The sequence below is a fragment of the Gallinula chloropus genome, assembly GCF_964237585.1.
Source record: "Gallinula chloropus genome assembly, chromosome: 23".
Taxonomy (NCBI): domain Eukaryota; kingdom Metazoa; phylum Chordata; class Aves; order Gruiformes; family Rallidae; genus Gallinula; species Gallinula chloropus.
This window is the reverse complement of record NC_140108.1, coordinates 5,941,701-5,960,775: the sequence shown is the minus strand read 5'-3', so window position 1 is coordinate 5,960,775 and position 19,075 is coordinate 5,941,701. Positions and strand designations below refer to the sequence as shown.

At 48.2% G+C, this 19,075-nt stretch overlaps 1 protein-coding gene across 2 annotated transcripts in view; it reads left to right on the top strand.

Moving 5' to 3' along the window:
* Positions 1-2,196: 2,196 nt before the first annotated feature.
* The window catches only part of EIF4G3 (eukaryotic translation initiation factor 4 gamma 3), a 54,861-nt gene continuing 37,982 nt past the window's right edge, over positions 2,197-19,075 (top strand). For both annotated transcript variants that reach the window (XM_084274710.1, XM_084274709.1), the window contains exons 1-6: positions 2,197-2,353; positions 2,917-3,031; positions 4,886-4,986; positions 7,415-7,537; positions 12,274-12,382; positions 14,552-15,406. In XM_084274710.1, the coding sequence (XP_084130836.1) occupies positions 2,288-2,353; positions 2,917-3,031; positions 4,886-4,986; positions 7,415-7,537; positions 12,274-12,382; positions 14,552-15,406 (1,369 nt within the window). In that variant the 5' untranslated portion in view covers positions 2,197-2,287. The remainder of the gene's footprint in view (positions 2,354-2,916; positions 3,032-4,885; positions 4,987-7,414; positions 7,538-12,273; positions 12,383-14,551; positions 15,407-19,075) is intronic.

Below are 19,075 nucleotides of genomic sequence, written 5' to 3'. Positions count from 1 at the left end.
GGGTGAAGGTGTTTCCCTGCCACCCCATGAGTGTAGTTGCTGTCAGTAGAGAGGTCTCACTTCTGCCTCCAGCCCATTTTCACTCTGTAAATACAGCATCGTGGTGGCTGTTGACTTTCCCTCTCCCCTCTGGAGACACTTCTGCTGTACCCTGCTACCAGGTTAGATACAGTCACCGTTCAGCAATTAGTGGGGAAAGAGGAGAAGACTTTTGCACTTTATGGTGTCTTTGGATACTGAAAAATTACAAACTCTGGTTACTGTCACCATAACTTCTGCACCTGCCCTTGTTTGATGCAACTCTGATGTCATTCCTCTCCATCTAGACACCCCCACAGAGTGTAGGGACCATAGCTGTGTGTTGCTCTCTGGGTTTTCTTTCTGCTCCCTCATGACCAGACTTTCCTCTCCAACCAGTTGCCTTCTCCTATCTCAGGTCACACTGCGCCAGTGACGATTCTTCATCCAGGTTCACAGGGTTGGATGTAAAAGCAGTGCTTTCATCTTGGTGGTGTCTGGATTTCTGAGATGGGGAGTCATCTGTGGCTTTCCTGGGGAAATCATTTGGTGTGAGAAGAGCTCTGGTGTCATAAAGTCCTCACCAGAAGGAATGACCACTTCTAAGTTCATCATGTCAAGTGTCAAGGCGTGACAGCTTCCTCCTGTCCTACTCGCTTCTCCGAATGCCCAGGCAGATAAGACCAGCTCATTCCTTCACTCCTGGGTGGCTGCCACTCTTCTCACTGCTTACAATGCAGTTACTCACACACTCTTTGCATTGATGCTCCTCATCAGCCAGCAGTCTTTGATGCGATGTCCGACGGCCTAATTATTGTGATTCTTACTTTGCTCAGGAATTAAATGTGTGGGGTTTCTCCCCCTTCCCATCTTGGGGCAGCAGTGGAGACCCAACCTGTGATGGGAGCAAGGGGTTTCTGCTTCTCTGCTTCTCTCCATCACTCAGAGAGACCAGAAAAGAAAACCATTTTGTGTTTTAGGAGCAGAAGTTTCCTGTGGCACTGTTTCTCCTGCAGATATCCATGGTTTGGGTTTGGGTTTGTCCTTTTTTCTGTTTCTTTTTTGTAACTTTCATGTGCAACTTCTCTAGATACCTTGGGATTCTGGTAAAGAGTCCTCAGGACCATTTCATTGTCTTTTCCTTGCCTTTTCCATAAGAGATCAGCACAAGCAGGCTAAAAAGATGACTGGAATTGTGTGCAATTAGGGTGCATGTGATATCCTATTCCTTCCTACTGATCTGTAAGCTGTTCCATTGGCTTTCTTTCTGTTTCCTGCTGCTTTCTTGCTTCGTTATTGAAGGGAGGATTCAGACCTATACAGGTAACTTTCACTCCTGGTTCTGCATGGCATAAATGTCTCAATCACTTGTATCATCACTCTGTTAGTGAATGCCTTAATGTCTGATGCATATCTGACTGACTTGAGTTTCAAGATTGCAAAGACTCCAGAGCAGAGGCTTCCAGTGCCATGAATGCTCCATTCCCTGGATGCTGATGCCTTTTTCCTGGCACGTAAGGGTTGAGAATGGAGCGGTGTACCAGTGGGCTGCTTTGATTTCCTGGACCTCTGGTCCATCTGCGTGGGGCATCACTTCATGCAAACCGTGGTAGAAGAGTTTGGTGCCACCCTGGAAGAGGTTGCCACCGTTCCGAAAACGGAGGGTGAGACAAATCACCCAGCTCAGGTGGAGGAAAGGAGAGGAATGAGGCGCCTCTGGCCTTTAAAAATCCGTTTCTAACTGGTCTGAAGGTATCTTGGAACAGTTGCCTTGGTGTTTTATTTCCCTAAGGTGGCTTTTTGGCAGCCAACCCACCTTACAAAAAGCCTGTTTGACCAAAGTAACGTTCTGAACATCTGCTCTGAAAGCTGAGCTGTCTAATCCAGTAGATACAAACTAATAATTACTGGAGTTCAGAAGTTTCCTACCATTTCCTGCCTTGTAAAATAGAAGGCTGTGGTGTGCTCATGCTCCATACAGATAAATTGCCCTGCAGTTTTCTGAATCCGTGGCAACCCTTTGGAATTACCATTATAATTCTAATATTAAAGATATTTCACAGGGTCTGTTTCCCACCCCACACACACACCAGAAAGTCTGACTGCTTCTTTCTTTTCTCTCCCCTCTCCTTCCTGCCTACCTTCCCTACCCCAGTTTTTTCAGAGGCCCCAGATCCAGCCTCCAAGAGCGACCATCCAGAACAGCAGCCCCTCCATCCGTCCCGGTGCGCAGACGCCGACCGCGGTGTATCAAACCAACCAACACATCATGATGGTGAATCACCTGCCGATGCCCTACCCGATGCCTCAGGGCCCCCAGTACTGTATACCACAGGTAAAAATACATCCTGAGGGACCTCAGGAACTGCAAAATGATGTTTGCTCCATCTAGATGTTCCCAAGACTTCCCTCCAAGTTTGCAGGGGGTGAAATGAAGCTGGCAGTTGCCTGTTTAGCTTCTGTCCTTTTTCTGCATCAAGTATTTGTTCTTCTGAGCTTGGAGGGGGGAAAGAATAAATTCCCTTCCTAGTTTTTGAGGGTCCCTCCTCAAAAACAGTGTGAGACGAAGCTCTTGGAAAACGTTTAGTGCTATAAATGTATCTAAATTGACTTAATAGCCCCAGAGTTACTCTAAAACCTTGGGCCTTCTACAAACACAGCACTACAGAAATGAGGGGAGCAGCTCTCCTCTACTTCAGCACTGCTGTCCTCATTGCCTTGTCTTTAGATGACATCACTCCCCTCTCTTCGATAGCAGCGCTTTAAATCTGCAGTCAATGGCTTTGATAATCCAATCCCCATTGATTCGGGGGTTCGATTTACAGGTTCCCTATGGAACAGAAGGAATTTTCCCATCTCTTTGTAAACTGATGGGTTGGGGTTGTTTTCCCCTCCTAGTATCGTCACAGCGGCCCCCCCTACGTCGGGCCGCCGCAGCAGTATCCCGTTCAGCCACCGGGACCAGGACCCTTTTATCCAGGACCGGGGCCAGGTGAATTCCCCAATGCCTATGGTAAGTCATGCTTGGAGATTTCTTCAAAGGCATTTTCTGCATGTGGTTTTTTTCTGTTGAGATGGAGATCTAGAACAGTGAGATGAAAGTCCAAACAGACGCTAATCCATCTTAGCTGCTCGATTTGGTTGTGTCGCAGCCCTGACTGTTGGCTCCTGAAAACGTCACAGTAACAGAGTGTTGCTTGTGTGAGTGCTTGAGGAAAGGTGCCAATGTGCAGAGCTACCTGTAATCACCTGCAAACAAGAACAGAGGCTATTTGTTATTCCCTGCTCCATCATTGTTATTTATTAAGGTGTTGTAACTACACCTGTCATCCCTGGGTTCCATTGGGCTGAACGTGTTCGCAGTGATACAGCAGTTACTGTTTCTTCTTCCCACTCCTTGTTCTGTGTGTGGTGAGGGGGGAAGAAGCAGCTCCCAGGGTTTGGTTCCTGGGTCTTGTGCTGTGTGAGTGAGGCACACAGTCAGGCATCTGACACTCATCTCATCACTGCATCTTGAAAATTTACCTTCCCTATGGGACCATTTGAAGAATCCACCAGGATTATTCCAGTCATCACCCTGTTGCATGGATTGTTGGGGTTTTTTAAAGGGTTTTCCCCTCTCTGTAATAAATTTGAGGTGTTTTATTTGGTCTGAGTGCTACCTGCCCTCGGCTGGTGGTAGAGATGCTGTCAGCTTCCCAGTGGCTGTAGCTGTCGGTGTTTTGGAGCATTACCTTCCAGGCTGGACAACCACAGCCCAGTACCAATGGCAGAATTACATGTTTGCTCCTGGCAAATACAGATTCCTTTTAAAGGGGAGAGAAGCCCCAGTTGCTTCCCTGCTTATCTCACCCTTTCTATGTCTTTATTTGGTGAGTATAGAGCTAACAGGACTGTGTCAGATGGTTGCTGAGAAGCCTTCAAACCTGGTTTGCAATTTCTGAGTCAAAGGGTGTTGATTGAGCTGTTCAGACCACTTTCACTGCAGCATCCAAGAGGGAAGGACTAGGGTGGGATGAGCTCCTGGCAGCCTTATGCTGGTGCCTGGCAGTGCTCTTTGCTGCCAGCTACCCAGGTGCTCGAGCAGAGAGAAGCTCTTGGTCTGAGCACACAGACAGGGTTACAGACTGACATTCCCCTTCAGAGGTTGGTTCAGTGGAAGGATGAAGCAGGTTGCTCCAGATGCGAGTGTGAGCAGACAGTCCATGCTTAGAAGACTCAAAATAAAGTGGCAGCACCACCTTACACATTACCTGATCTCCAACCAGAAGACAGCTCTACCCTGCCACCGTTACTGATGCCTCTTAAGCTCCCACTCATTTTGAACCAGCTTTATTCCATAAAGAAAAGCCTAATGAAGCTTCATTGAATGATATGAGCATAATCAACAACCCAGTGTAATTTTGCCATAATAAGCATGGCTGTGCTTTCTTTTTCTGGTGTTATGGCATGAGAAGAACATTGCCTGTAATTAAATGTTCTGGCTGTGCTTCAAAACAGGTTGCAGTTGACCTCACAGATTCTTTGTAAGGCTTTGAATTTCTCTGGGAAGGCAAATAAAAATCCCAGCAGCAAACCCACTGGCAGCCCAAGGAGTCTGAGGACAGGCTGCTTTGCTTCTCCTGCCTTGGTTTTTCCTGTTCTCAGGGTTTAAAAAGAGGAACAAAGTAGTGACTTAATCACTTGTCTTGAAGCAGCTTCTGGTTTAGTGGAAGTAGGGAAGAGCAGAACACAGCTGGATGTTAGTTCTGGGTGGTGAAGGGAGCAAAGAGAAGGTGGCCAGTTTTGCCTCTTGCCTTTGGCTTCATTTTTTTATTAGCAAATGACCTGAATTTTTCCCTCTTGATTCTGCCTTGTCCTTCCCCAGGAACACCCTTCTACCCAAGTCAGCCAGTGTATCAGTCAGCACCCATCATAGTGCCTACGCAGCAGCAGCAGCCTCCGCCAGCTAAGAGAGAGAAGAAAACAGTAAGTGATCCTCAGTGACTGATCCATCCCAGCTCAGAGCTGGCCTGGTTGTAAGGGTGAACAAAGCTTAGACCAACCTTCATTTAAAACTGAGCTTTATCCTCACAGGGAGGCTAACTTACACCTAAGTGTAACTGGACATCACACAGCGCTCTGGGGCTGTCTCATTTTCAGTTTTCTCCAGGGACTTTCTGCTCTGGGTTTGGGTCAGCTCAGCCAGTTACAATAGGAAATACTATTGCTGGGTTTGTAGCATCGTCTGCCCCACGCCTGGGATCTGCAGCTGCCACCACTGCTCCTTAGAGGGTTAGCACAGAGCCAGGTGGGAGTGGACAAACCCAGATCTGTTTGGGAGAGTGTTGGGATTTGGTTCAAACTGCCAAAAAATCAATTGTTTAAGATGGTGTGGTGGAAAACCTTATGAGGAGCCACTGAGAGAGCTGAGGGTGTTCAGCCTGGAAAAGAGGAGGCTGAGGGGAGACCTTATCACTGCTACAGCTACCTGAAGGGAGGGTGCAGAGAGGTGGGTGATGGTCTCTTCAGCCAGGGGACAGGAGATGGGACAAGGGGCAGTGGGCTCAAGCTGCCCCAGGGCAGGGTCAGAGCAGATGGGAGGGAAAAGTTCTTCCCTGTAAGAGTTACCAGGGCCTGGAACAGGCTGCCCAGGGAGGGGGCTGAGTCACTGACCCTGGGTGTGTTTAACAGAGGGGAGATGAGGTGCTCAGGGATCTGGTTTAGCATAGGATGGGAACAGTTGGACCTGATGATCTTCAAGGTCTTTTCCAACCTTGTGATTCTGTGAAAAGAGAGAAACAGGAAGTTTTAGATGTATTTCCAGGCTTGAAAAAGCCTTAACAGCCAGTGTTAGGAAGGTGGATGGAGGTTTGGACACCACATTTCCTCTAAATTCACTGGTGAGAATTCAAGAGAGGGGGGTGAATGGAATTTAAACCTGTTTGCAGGTGGATGACAACAGGGCAGAGCAAAAGCACAGCAGGTGAATGTAACATTTAAACAGAAAAAGCCAGGGTGGGCTTCATCTGGGGAATGAATGGTTTCCAAAGGAGGGAAAAGGAAATTGCTTTCCAGCACTCTCTGTGTCAGGGTGGTTGGAAAACATTAAAGTGTTTCCTGGGGGCAGGGGGGACGATGGGACTTGTATGTGTCTCAAATGCAGAATATTTCTATCTTTTGATTTCTGAAGATGATTTGAGATGACACTTGTTTTGGAAGTCAGGAAGAGCCAAACAATGTGTTTGCTGGGCTTGCAAGCAAGGCCTTTTCTGTGGCTGCTGTCAGCAGAGGCTGATGCAACTCTTCTGCCACCTCTTCACCATCCTCTTCAGTCCCGAGGAGTCTCTTTTCAGCATCCAAAACATGTCATGGCCAGATCATTGCTGCTGTTTGAAATGCAGAGATGTTCAGATACACCCAACTGTGGCTCAGGCAGCTCTGTGCTGCCAACCAAGTGAAGCTCTTTGAGGTGGAAAAGTGAGAGGGGTTTTTAAAACACACTTTTCTCTGCGTGTGCTGTTTCAGTTTGCTGGTCGGTATCACAACTGAGGGAATGAGATTAAAGAAGAATTAAACATATATATATATGTGCATACCAGTTGAGTGGTTAAGTATTACAAGCTTTTAGGCATGGGAAGTGTGTTTTAATGCCACTCACTGCTTGTGCAGGAGGAGGAGAGGGTAGGAATTCATGCCAACCCTTAAGCCATTGTTTCTGTGCTTGATTAAATGCTTCAGCAGAGAAACTCCCATCAAAGCTGAGAGAAGATCACAGCCTGTGGATGTCCTAAGTGCCATGGGTTGTTCGTGTCTCTTCATAACCCAAAGAGTCAAGAAGACCTCATCCCACACCCCCCTGCAGCTAACAGCTGCTGGTTGAGGCAGCCTGGTGGTTTCTAGTGAGACCCCTGTGCTCGGAAGGGTTCTGCCTCTGGGTTCACTTGCAGTGGTGCAGTGGGGAGTCCTGTGTGTGGCTTAGGGAGTGAGTTCAGCCAGGGGTGCTTGGGAGGGTGGACAGACAGACAGTAGCACCATCTTTGGGTTGACAGAAACCTTCAATTGTTGATGTTTTATTTTCTTGCCCCTTGCTGCTACCTGCCCACACTCAGCTCTGCGTCTGGACAGCCTGGGAAGCTTTCAGAGCTGCAGTAAACTCATTGTCCAGAAGTAGAGACTATGTTGTGAGTGACAGGATCCTGCACTGGGATGCATGTGTTGAGCCCTGACTGGTTGATGGGGGTTGAGATTAGGTTTTCAGATGAGGGTAAGCAAACTGTATCCCTGCAGAAGATCAGAGCATCTCCTGCTGAGTGTAATGGGATTATGTCCCGTCCGTGCCACCCTCTCCATAAACCCCAAGCACAGTGTGTAACAGGAAGCCTTGTTTGAATTACTGCTTTGTTCAATCCCCCAGATCCGAATCCGGGATCCAAACCAGGGAGGCAAAGATATAACAGAAGAAATAATGTCTGGAGGAGGCAGCAGGAACCCAACACCTCCCATCGTGAGACCCACTTCCACACCTACTCCACCTCAGGTAACACAGCGGCCGCGGCGCCGTCTCCCAGCGATGCTCTGCTCTGCTTTGCTCTTTGTTAGAGCCGATTCCTGTAGCTTCCACCTGCACCACCTCTGACACCTGGATGGTCCAAAATTGTCAGTGTTCTTCAAGGATTTATTTCCTCTCCTTGTCCCCACCAAGTCTGGTTGTTTTTTCGAGCCTGGAGCTTGTAAAACGTGGAGCTGTAGCATTGCTGCAAGTTCCCCATCCCTGGCTGTGTGTCAACAGTAGATTATAGAGCTTGTAAAGACTTCAAGAGTTAGAGGAGGAGCCAATATCTTTGTGAGTAGTGTGGGGCTGTTAGCCTTGTGTACCCAGGGAAAGTCCATATTGTGCACGTGGTTGATTAGACATCTTCAACTGTCCATTCTGTTGTCTTTCTGCCTTCAATAGTGTTGTTTTAGAGAGGAACCAGAGTGGCTGTAGCTCAGGAATTTTGTATCATAGATGTGGTCTCTGTGTGTTCAACCTTCAAAAATGCTTTTTTCTGATGTAGGAAAAGCATAAATATCCCAAACTGACATTTTCCACAGCTCACCGATCCCTTCTCATCTCACACCTTTGAGTTTGGCCCCTTCTAAGTCTCTGTATCCTGCTTCACTGCACAAATCCACATGTCATACCTGGAAATTAAACTGAGATCCAGGTCTGTTCAAGTCCTTTTTGACCCAGGTCCACTGTGACATGAGCTGCTGGGGCTGGAAGTGGCTGCGTTACCCCATTGCAAAAGGATTTCTACCCTCTGACCCCTCTTGTCTCCTTGACCCAGAGATGGAGAGGAGGAGTGTGGAAGCTGCTGCCCTTTTCCCAGCTGCCAGCTTCATACATCATCCTAGTTCTCCCTCTTCTTGGGAGACAAGATGCTCAGCCCCTGGCTGTGGAACAGAAGAGTATCTGACTGTCTGATGGGTGGGATTTAGGTGAGAGGCTGGGGTGCAATTTCTTTTTCATCCCACTTCTTCCCTGTTTAACATCCCCAGTCAGGTTTTTCCAAGCTTTTAGATGCACCATGCCTTTCTGAGCTGAAACCTTGCCTTCCCCTTCACATCTGGATAGCTTTCTGGGAGGCAAAGCACAAGCTTTCCTTGGGACACCATTTGCACCAATGCAGTTCCAGCTGAGCCAGGATGAAAGAGGAGCCTGGTTGGCACATCTCCCCTCTCTTGAGACCAACAGGATAGTTGGAGCTTTTGGCTATTCCCCTGACTCAGCTGAGTCTTTCTGTTGCCTGAAGGCATCACCGAGGGCTTGGGGCCACCCACTTTCTCCTGGATGGGGAGAGAGCTGGGACCTGGTTACACACAGAATCAATGAAGCATCTCTCTGGGTGTTCTCCATAAGAGAGGGTACTAGTGATGTAAAATGCTTGAGGAGAACTTCCTGTTACATCACACCAGCTTTTCCCCATCAGGAGTGGGGAAGAGCTGACAGCAGCCGGGGTTTCAGGTTGTGTTTGTGCGCGGTGCAGCTACTCCAGGCACTTCCCACATCGCTTCTGCCTCCTGAAATCTATTTTAAGCTGCTACAATTAAGTCAAACAGAAGGAAATAAATGTTTTTCAAGAGGAGGTTAATAAGCATGAATTTTTATCAGCTGTAATTTATATGCAGAGCACAGCAGTGATGTCCAATCATCTCCTCTAAGGTATGCAAATACTTCATTGTTTAATATCCAGCCTTGGTTTTGATTAGGTACTTGGAACCACTTTTGGTAATCACAGAAGAGCCCTGAAATAGAGCTCAGCAGAAAAAGTTCATTAGTGAAACATGACTGAAAATTTAAGCCCACTTAAGCCAGGAAATTCAAAGTTATTGTCCCAACAGCATCTCTAATTCATTTCTAGGGAGCAAGCAGAACGTCTTGGCTGGATCTAGGTGGCTCCTGAATAACTCTGCTGAACAGCTGAATTCTGCTAGTGCTGGATAATAAATTTTAACAGCCTTAAAAAATCAGGATATTTAAAATATTCAGCTGTAACTTTGCTTGGAAATGTGCTGGGGTGTTTTTATATTTCCCTTTCCCAGCTGAGGAAATAATTTGGATTATTATCATTTTAACCAACTCAAAACCCTAATCATTGCTCCCACCATCCCAAAGCACCCTCTGCTCTCAGCACACAAAGTGCTTCGCCTCCACCATAAAGAAAACCCCTTGGCATTGTCCAGAAGATGAGCGCTGCCACCGAGGCTCGAGCCACATGGTTTTAGCTCTTCCTGTGCTTTTTTGGTATCTCCTGCTTCATAGTCAACATCACCAGCCAAAAAGTGCTTCAGGTGGAGCCTTCCCAGCACCTCTGTGGTGGCTGCTGGAAGGCTGAAGTGCTGCTAAGCTCCTGCACGAGAGAAGCTGGCAGTAAGCAGCGCTGTTATTTATGTCTTTTTGAGCTATTTTTCATGCCATATTTTTTTTTCCTGGGAAGATAAATAAACCCCAGGATTGTGGATGGAATCTGGCAGGGGTGTTTCAAGGGTTTTCCCTGGCAAATCTTTTCCAAGTATCAATGAGTTTGTCACGCTCTGTGTTTGCTTGGGCTCCGGGCCGCAGAGTAACACCGAGCGACTCCTTCAGCATCATAAATCACAAGAGCAATTTGGAGTGGAGTTGCTGGATTTATTTATTTTTTTTTTCCCTAGAAAGTCTTGAAACGGTCCATTTACAAGCTGTGAGCCTGTGATATTGCTTTGCAGTCTCATTCCTACAAAACAAATGTGTGTTTTCCAAATTTCTCAAGAAAACCCATTTAGAGACCCAGGGAGGTTTTGGGCTTTTCAGGTTTCTTCTCCATTAGTCTCATTTGGATCCAGTTATTCTTACTGCATTGTTCCTCTTCCCCCTGTTTCATCCATCAGGGTATTTTTCATACAAGGAAGGGAATGACCCACTGTGGGTGAGAGGAAAGTGTTCTGGAAAGCTCCTTGTTTGTAAAACTCTTGTTTTCTTTGGCTTCCTTCAGATTTGGCTGGGGTAGGGATGCAATCCTTCATGCCCTAGTCCAGCCGATCTCCTCGGGCTCGTTCCTGGATGAGGAGCAATCCCAAATCAAATACCAACCCTTCATGTATTTACTTTCATTTTTCCAGATGGACTTTTTTCACAGTCCCCCTTTACCTTTCTGTTGCCTGGGGTGGTGAAAAATAGTGTATCAAAGAGAATTTACTCTTTATTCTGTGCTGTTCAGCTGGAAATGGGAGAAAAGATGAGTCCCAGAGGAGAAGCAGGGGGCCAGAGACTTCTGGGGTTTTTTAAGGAAATGAAGTTCAGCCTGGGTTTCTGCTGGCCTGTCTGAAAGGGTAGACAATGGCAGGACAAGGGGATGGAGTGAAGCTGAAGGAAGGAAGGTTTAAATTAGGTGTTGGGGGAAGTTCTTTACAGAGAGAGTGGTGAGGGGCTGGAACAGGCTCCCCAGAGGGGTGGTGGGTGCCCCGTCCCTGGGGGTGTTCAAGGCCAGGTTGGATGGGGCCCTGGGCAACCTTGTGTAGCTCCAGGCCTGGAGGTTGGTGTCCCTGCCTGTGGCAGGGGGTTGGAGCTCTGTGATCCTTGGGGACCCTTCCAACCCAGACCAGTCTGTGATTCTATAATCCTATGAAAGGAGGAGTGTGACAGCCGTGCCATGGGCACTCTGTTTCGCTTGTTTCAAACTCCCTTTTCCTGTAGATGTGCTGAGAAATCCACATGAACATGTGGCTGGCCACCTGCAGAGAGCTGCGTGGCTTCTGCTTCAGGTTATTAAATTCAAATTCAGCCTTGTTTCCTTCTTTGCATGATCCCAGTCCAGTGTTTAAGGGGATTTTGCAAGCGGGAGTAGCTGACTTGCCCACCTACATTCACACCTCTGAGTTTGGGCAAGTTTGGGGAGTTACTTAGTCTTGCACCAGGTCTTCCTTAAATTCTTCCTTAAATCCAGGGGGTTGGTTCTGTCTCTGTCAAACCTCCCTGAACACAAGTGAAGTGTTTGTCCTGCTAATGATGGGGATATAATTAAAACACGTGGTCCCTGTGACACCCCTTGGCTTTTCCAGTCTGGTGGGTTTGCAGGCTGTGCAGGTTTGGGTTTGAAACATAGGAAAACCTGGAGTTGGCTCTGTGCTGACCAGGCCCCAGCTTCTCCTTTAGACAGCTGCACAGCTGGGTTTGTTGTGGTGGTACCCAGCAGGTACCATCCATGGGCCTGTCTGCATGAGGCATGGGATGGGTTGTTCAGTTACCCCTGTGTGGTTCCATCAATCAGTGTTTTCCTACCAAAATGTTCCTATGTGTGGCATACACACATTATCCATCTATAAATAAATCTGTAGAAAAGTAAATATATATGTTAAAATATCCTGGGTGTTTGAAAGAGCTGAGCAGTGGAGAGAGGAGTTGAGCCCAGAAAACAGAGGTTGGCCAGGGCTGTGGGTGTACAGCCGCTTCCTGCCGACTACACGAAGGGGTGTTTCCCACCCTTGGAAGGAGTGTTCAGAGGGTGACTGTTAATAACAATGCTGTGCTGTCTCTTTCTCACTATCCATAACAGTTATCACCTCTTCTGTCCCTTTCCCTGCCACCCCCTTCCCTTTCCCAGGTAATTCCTGAGTTTCTTCAATCTCTTCCCTTGATTTTTTTCCTGCCCTTTGTTTTCCTTTCCTATCCCACCCCACTCCTGGCTGTTTCCCTCTAGTTTTTATGTTCACACGCTCATTCTCACCCTTTTATTTTTGTACTTGGCATCCCAGCAGCCCTCCAGCCAGGTCCCTGAGCACAGCCCTGCAGTCTACGGGACTGTGGAGAGCACCCATCTCGCCGCCAGCACCCCTGTCTCTGCGACTACCACCCCGAAGCAAGGTTTGTGGATGGCTTTTTCCTTCCTGATTATTTTCAGTCTTTTTTTAAAAAACTATCTCCTCCTTTCTTCTAATTTGAATGTTCTTTGGCTTGGAGACAAGCAGCCAGCAGAAATAGGAGGGGAGGGACTTTTCCTCCAGCAGAACATTCTAACAATGTGTTGCTACGGGAATTAATTGAAATTGGCCAACGTGAAACTGCTTAAAAATAATTATATCCAAGCTTAGATGCTCTAAACAGTGTTTGAGAGCACCTAGAAGTGGGAATCTCCTCTCCCATCCTTCAGAAACAAGCATGCTGTCAGTAAAACACTCTTAGACAGAGAGGTTTTGTATCATTTGGGCAATTAGCCGTAGCGATGGCACGTTACCAGAGCATCCTCACATGTCCTGACCCCTCTGCTGTGTTCATCCCATGGATCGTGTTGTCCTGGGTGCCCTTCACCTCTTGGGCTTGTTTTGCATTGGTTGAAATGTGGTGTAAAGCTATTGAGCTGTCGTTCTGGTGTGATACTCAGTGGTTGTTTTGCAGTTAGTTACAGCTGCGTGTCACACTTGGCCTGTCCACTGGGCTGGAGATGGGGACCAGAGCGCGTGTGCCATGCCGGCAGCCTCAGCCTCAGTGATTCCTCCTTGGGAGCATCCACATTCCCTGTTCTTTCAGCTCTGAAGCCATTTGTGAAGCTGAACTTCAGATGGCATCACGTTTCCTATCCATGGGGGCTTTTTTTTTCCTCCTTTAAAAGCCAAGCAGGTGGCATCAGCTGCTTCCAAAGCAGCTTCTGGCTCTGCAGGCTTCAAAGTTCAAACAAGTTGGAAGGAATGTGGGAATCCCTGCTATACCACCTTGAAAAGCAGCAGTTATTCAGGAGCTGGCATTCCTCTGGGTGCCCCTGGTGCACATCCATCGGGAGAGCTGTGGGAGGAGAAAGCATGGCTGGAGAATTCAGGTCAAAGTGATGGCAGAGGAACCTGGCTGCAGGCCAGGCTGGTGCAGGAGTTGTAATGGGGTATAATTGTGCATGAAATCAGAGCCGTCCACGTTTCCGCTGCTTGCCCAGGTTCAGTGGGATGTTTGGAGTCTTTATTTTTTTTTTAAAAGGGATTTTTAAATCTCTTCCTGATCCCTGGGATGTCTCAGTCCTGGAGAATGTATAATGCAGTTTGTGGAAAAAAAAGCTTAGTGCCAGATCCCAACGTTTGGAAAACTTCTCTGTTCCTCTGCTGACACCGTGACTCAGTAACGTGCCCTGACAGCAGCCTGCCCAGGCCGGGCCGGTGCCGCCGCGCGCGTGCTCGTGTCGGGCCAAAGGATGGAAACAGGGCACTGAGCCCAGTGATGATTTTCAGATAAACACCACTGAGCAGGAACAAATTCCTGTATCCAGTAAAATCTTCCCCGTCCACCGCTCTGGGTGATCTTTGCATCTGCGACCACCCAGCGAGCCGGCTCCTTCTCTGGCTTTGATGGCTTTGTGTGGAGGAGATAGTGAGGGCCTGTCCTGCAGAGTTGGTTAAAGTCTTTTGAATGAAAAGTGATTTTTGCAAGACTTGTATTTATCTGGAGATATCACAGAATCACAGAGCTGTAGGGGTGGGAAGGGACCTCCAGAGCTCATCGAGTCCAACCCCACAGGTCGGCATCCAGACTGGTCTTGCATATCTCCAGAGGAGACTCCACACCCCCCTGGGCAGTCATCATCAGTCAGGGAGGAGTTCCCCATCTTGCAGAGCAGAGAGCCCCAGTGGGTTCAACCCCCAGCTCCTTCAAGGCAGGATCCAGCTGACGTGTATTTTGCTCCTCTGTAATTTCTGTCAGTAGAAACTGTGTTTTCAGCAGCAGTTTCTGTAAAAAAATCCCCATTCTGTCAGAGTCTCCTGTGCCCTTTCACAAAGGGCTGTGTTCTCTGCTCAGCCTGCACTCAGAAAGGCAGAAGGAGGGGTTACATTTTTGGGTTTGCCTGCTGCAGATTGTCTGGCCCTTTCCTTTAGGTGCCAGGGTTTAGCTCCAGGTGCTGCTGGTGTCTTTCTCGGAGCTTCTGGAGTAGTGGGCAGGATATGGGCGAGGGTGGCCACAGGAGGAGCCGCAGTGAGGGGGAATGGAGTTGGTTTTGCTCTTTGTAACGTTCTCATTTGTGTGTTGGGGTTTTTTTTTTTTTTCCTTTCCCAGAAGAGAAGCCAAAACCAGATCCAGTATTAACACCACCTTCTCCAGTCCTCAGACCAGAACCTACTGTGGAGAAAAAAGATCAAGCTGGCCAAACGACCGAGGCCACCTCGGTGGAAACCCCACCAGAACTTCCTCTTGCTCCATCACCAACCCCAGCTGCTCCCATCGCGGTTGTTCCTGCTGCTGCTGTTGTCACCCTTCCCAGTAAATCCACGTTTGCAGCTGACATGGAGGAGAAATGTGAACTCGCCTCCCCAGAAGAGGAGGCAACGCCTATACCTAACGCCGCGCCCTGCACGGACGCATCGGACCCTTCGCCAGCGGAAGAGGCTGATGCTGAGCTGTGCAAGGAGCCTAGTAGTAGTGTAGCATCTAGTGATATTCCAGTGACTGCTAGTACTAATCTAATTAATGAAATGAACGGAGTTAGTGAAAAGGTAACTGCTGCAGAGAGCGTCGTAGATGTAGCCCAGGCGGAAGTTGCGCCCTTGACTGTTGAGTTGGAGGCACCGGAAGCGCCGCCGGCAGAAGTGGAAAGCGTGCTGCCTTCCAGTGCTCTTCACGCTGCTCCCTCTCCTCCTCCCACCCCACCTCCCACTCCTCCACCTCCTTCTCCTCCGATTTCCGTTGCTGCTGCTGCTGCTGTTCCCACCACAACTCCTTCTCCACCTCCTCTCCCGTCTCCTAGTGCCCTCCCTGTTGTTCAGGGGGATTTAGAAGGAGAGGAGAGCATGAGAACTATTCTGAACGAAGAGGTCAAAGATGCTGAAAAGAAGGAAGAGACGGAAGCAGATGGGCAACTGGAGGAGAGTGAGGAGGCTCAGAGTTTAAACTCGAGCAGAAGTCCTGTCCCAGGTGAGCGTTGGCACCGTGGTTGCGGGTGGGAAACCGGAGGATGAAGGGAAAGGGGATCTTTGGATTCCATCGGATGGTTTGGTTTCTCTCTGCTGATCTGATTGTGCTGCATGAACGTTGTTCACAGGGACAGAAAGCACCACCTCATAGTTGTTGATAAATGAGGTAGGTGACAGATGCACAACCCAGGGCTGGCTGGGCTCGTGCAGGCTGCCCGTGCTTTGTGGTGATACAGGTTAATGGGGAGTTCAACTGATGCTGCTGTTCTCACTGTCTCTGAGATGACGGGTCGGTCTGGGGACCCCTTGCTCTGGGTTTATCAGCCTGCTCCTAACCCAGAGTAACGCTGCAACCTTGGAGCCCTCTGGGTGAACCTTCTGAGCTGCTGCTTTTTGGATAAAACAGTGGGGTGGGCTTTGGTTTAGGGGGGTTTCCCCCTAAGAGTGTCGTGCTGTTCCCAGGTGTGGGTAAACGAAAGGGACCCTTAAAGCTCTTCCAACAACCGAAGTGCTGAGTGTCGCCCACCTCAACCTCCCAGCCTTAATTAAAAATGCATCTGTTTTTCCTCTGCAAAAGTAACATGTAAGCAAAGTTCCCCCCTTGCCCTCACTTGTCTTGGCTTTTCTTCTCCAACTGGTGTGGAAGTTTTCAGAAAACAAGGTGTTTTATTCCAGGAGGTGTAAGGACTTGTTACCAGTGACGAAAAACTGACTTTTCTGTGGCTGCCTTTTAAAATCAAAACTGTTGTTGCCTTTGTGTGCCCAGTCCCACTGCTGATTTCACCTTTAATGGATCCATGGAGACTGCTGGCTTTTTATTTCCTGTGTTTGCTACAGAAAACTGCTTTTTTTTTCAGGACTTCCTGGAAATGAAACCATGGAAAAGAAGTTACATCAATGAGTTACTTGTATTTAGTGGCTGGAGGGGGTGTAACAGTGGCTGTTACGTACACCTTGGTGTTGAAGTGTGTAAAGGTGTCCCATCTTTCCCAATCCATTTGGAGTTGGGAAGTTGGGGTGGTTTATTTAATTACCCTTTGAATTCAAGCAAGTTTGGACAAGAAACAAACAGGAAAGAGCAGAGAGCGGTTCGGTTTGGTGGGGTTTGGGTTGTTTTTTTAAAGCACCAGTTAAGATAAGGTGGATTTCTTTAGCTTGTTCTTTTTTCCAAGAGCAATAGGTGTAGAACAGCCTCAGCAGCACCCAGGGCTGTGCTCTGCCTTGGATTAAACGGAATGAAAAGCTGAGATTGGCTTTGCCTAACGCTGCGCTGGGTCCATATGCTGGATCTTAACTAAACCCCAGTATCTAGAGAAGATCAGAGCAATCCCTTTGCCTCTACCAGGTTGTGGACTTGGTGGGTTGTTTTTCCCTTCCCATTAATCCTTTTTTCTATTTTTATTTTACTCTGGTCATCCCAGTGCTCCAGCACTCACTGTCCTCCCCATCTGAGGTGCTTCATACCACAACCAAATTTCCTTACAAAGCAGGGAAACGGGGCTCTGTGTCAGGAAGGTTCTACCCAGCTGGGGTCCAGCTCACACTGGCCTCAACTCTGTAACATCCCATAGCTGAAATTTAAAAGAGCAAGATTACATACAGCAGTTTGGGCTTTTAATTATGCAGCAGATTAATTGGAATGCTCTAATGTCGTTAGGCTGGACAGGGAGCGTCGGCTCTGGCAACAGTGAAACAAATACTTCTCAAGTCATGCAGAAGCTCACTTGAAGCTCTGAGTGCTGTTAGAAGCTCAGTACCTCAAGGAAAGCAAACCAAAGCAAAATACTCCCCAAGAGAGGGGTCTTTTGTGGTCTGCCCCTTCTTGAATGAAGTAGAGCTGTGTCCCATTGCTTGGCCAACCATTTCTACTGGGGTTTTGGGGGGTTTTGTAGCCATCATTTTCTAATTCTTCCTGGGAGAGGGGAAGAGAGCTTTAAGTAACATCACCCAGAGGTGCCTGCTGATTCAGGAGCCCAGGCTGAACAGGGAGATGGGTGTCTCCACTGGGAAATGCAGATGCTGAACTTGGGGAGCAAGGAGAAAGGGCAGCATCAGTCTGTGTTTCTCTGGGACTAAAGTCCAAGAGTCTTTTGCTTGGTTTGTTTTGTTTTAGCAATCTCTAGAGGTGGGATAGAAATTGGGATAAGGAACATGGTAGGAAGCATTGAGCTCCCTGGCTTTTAACAGGCTTTCCTCAGGGGGGGTCAGCAGAAGCGTGTGCTGTTCACAGAGCGGTCAGGCCACAAGTCACACAGCTTTATTCCCTTTAAAGGCAGCTCATCTGGTCTGACTGGGACACTACTCAGACCCAGGACCTCTGAGAATAATCTCAGTGCTGCAGCACTTATTCCCAAGTCTCCTTTTCACAGTTCCAGCCCTAAAAACCTGGGGGGTTCTGAAGGAGACATTAAATCCCCCTCCTCCCTGACATGGTGTGGCCATACTGTTGCAGGACACTCTGCCTAGAGAAAAGACTGTGAGCTCCAGAGTCTTTCAAACACTGTTATTATCCAGCAGTTCTTTTTTTACAGCCTGAGACAACGAATTTCTCAGTGTTTGCTGGAGGAAATTGGGGCTGAGCAGAGCTGGATCCCTTTGGGGCACCTCAACTTCTTTTTTCCACTCCAGTTAGGTCTCCTCCAGCTTTCCCAGGGCAGATGAATTCTACAGCAGCACCTCTGTCGTGTTCCTACTTGGCAGAAATTGGAGTTTGCCTGTTTGTATTTTGCATTGTATTCTGCTCTTCATGCTGTAAGTTGTATCAGGGGGCATAGTGAAGGCAGCTGTGGTGCTGGCTCCATCTCCACAGCTGAGAGGAGCTGGTTCAGCCTTGCCCTGCTCATTGGCCTTACTGAATGGGGAAGATTTGGTGGGTTTCAGAGCATTAAACCACTGAGAATGGCAGGTTTTTACCCAGCAAGCAGGATGTAGTACCTGGGTGCCTGGTTTCTTGCTGCTGTGACTGTCCTCCTGTTCTGAGCCTTCATGAAATGTGAGGTTAGAGGAGACATGTTCACCCTGTTCTCAGCAGGAACAAATACCATGAGCTTTTCAGGCTGGGCAGAGCTGGTACCTGCAAAGGGCAAGAGCACACAGCTTTGAAAGTAATTAATTCCTGCTCCTCTTCATTGCAAGGCAGAAAGCACAGGGATTATCACAGGAGGAACCCAGCCTGAGATCCTTGCACCAAACATTGCTCCAGTTAAAAGCCATCACTGGTGCACAGCTGCTTTTGCTGGTAAATTCTGGTTTCTCTCCAGTAGCTTTGCTGGTTTTGGTGAGGAACCAGTGCTGCTCAGGGAGCAAACTGGGAGAACTTTGGGTGGAATTTCTGCAGAAGACCCTTAGGACACGCTCTGAATTCCTGCCTTTGATGAAATCTTTCTGTCATGGTTATGAGAAGCAAAGAGGAAAAATCAGAGGTTGCTGTCTGTCCCAGGCTGGACTCTAGGAACACAGGACACCACAAGAGCTTTGAATCCAAGGGGCTGTTTCTCACTGAGCTAATTTATGATTTATGAATGATTTCAGGATAAAGTAGCCCAACTGATGGTGAGTCCCTGGGTTTTTTAGCTGCTGAGGCTGCAACAAGCAACTTGGGGTGGTAATTGGAGATAATGTGGGAGAATTATCTCCAGCTTCCAAAGCTGGAGAGCTGGAAACATAAATC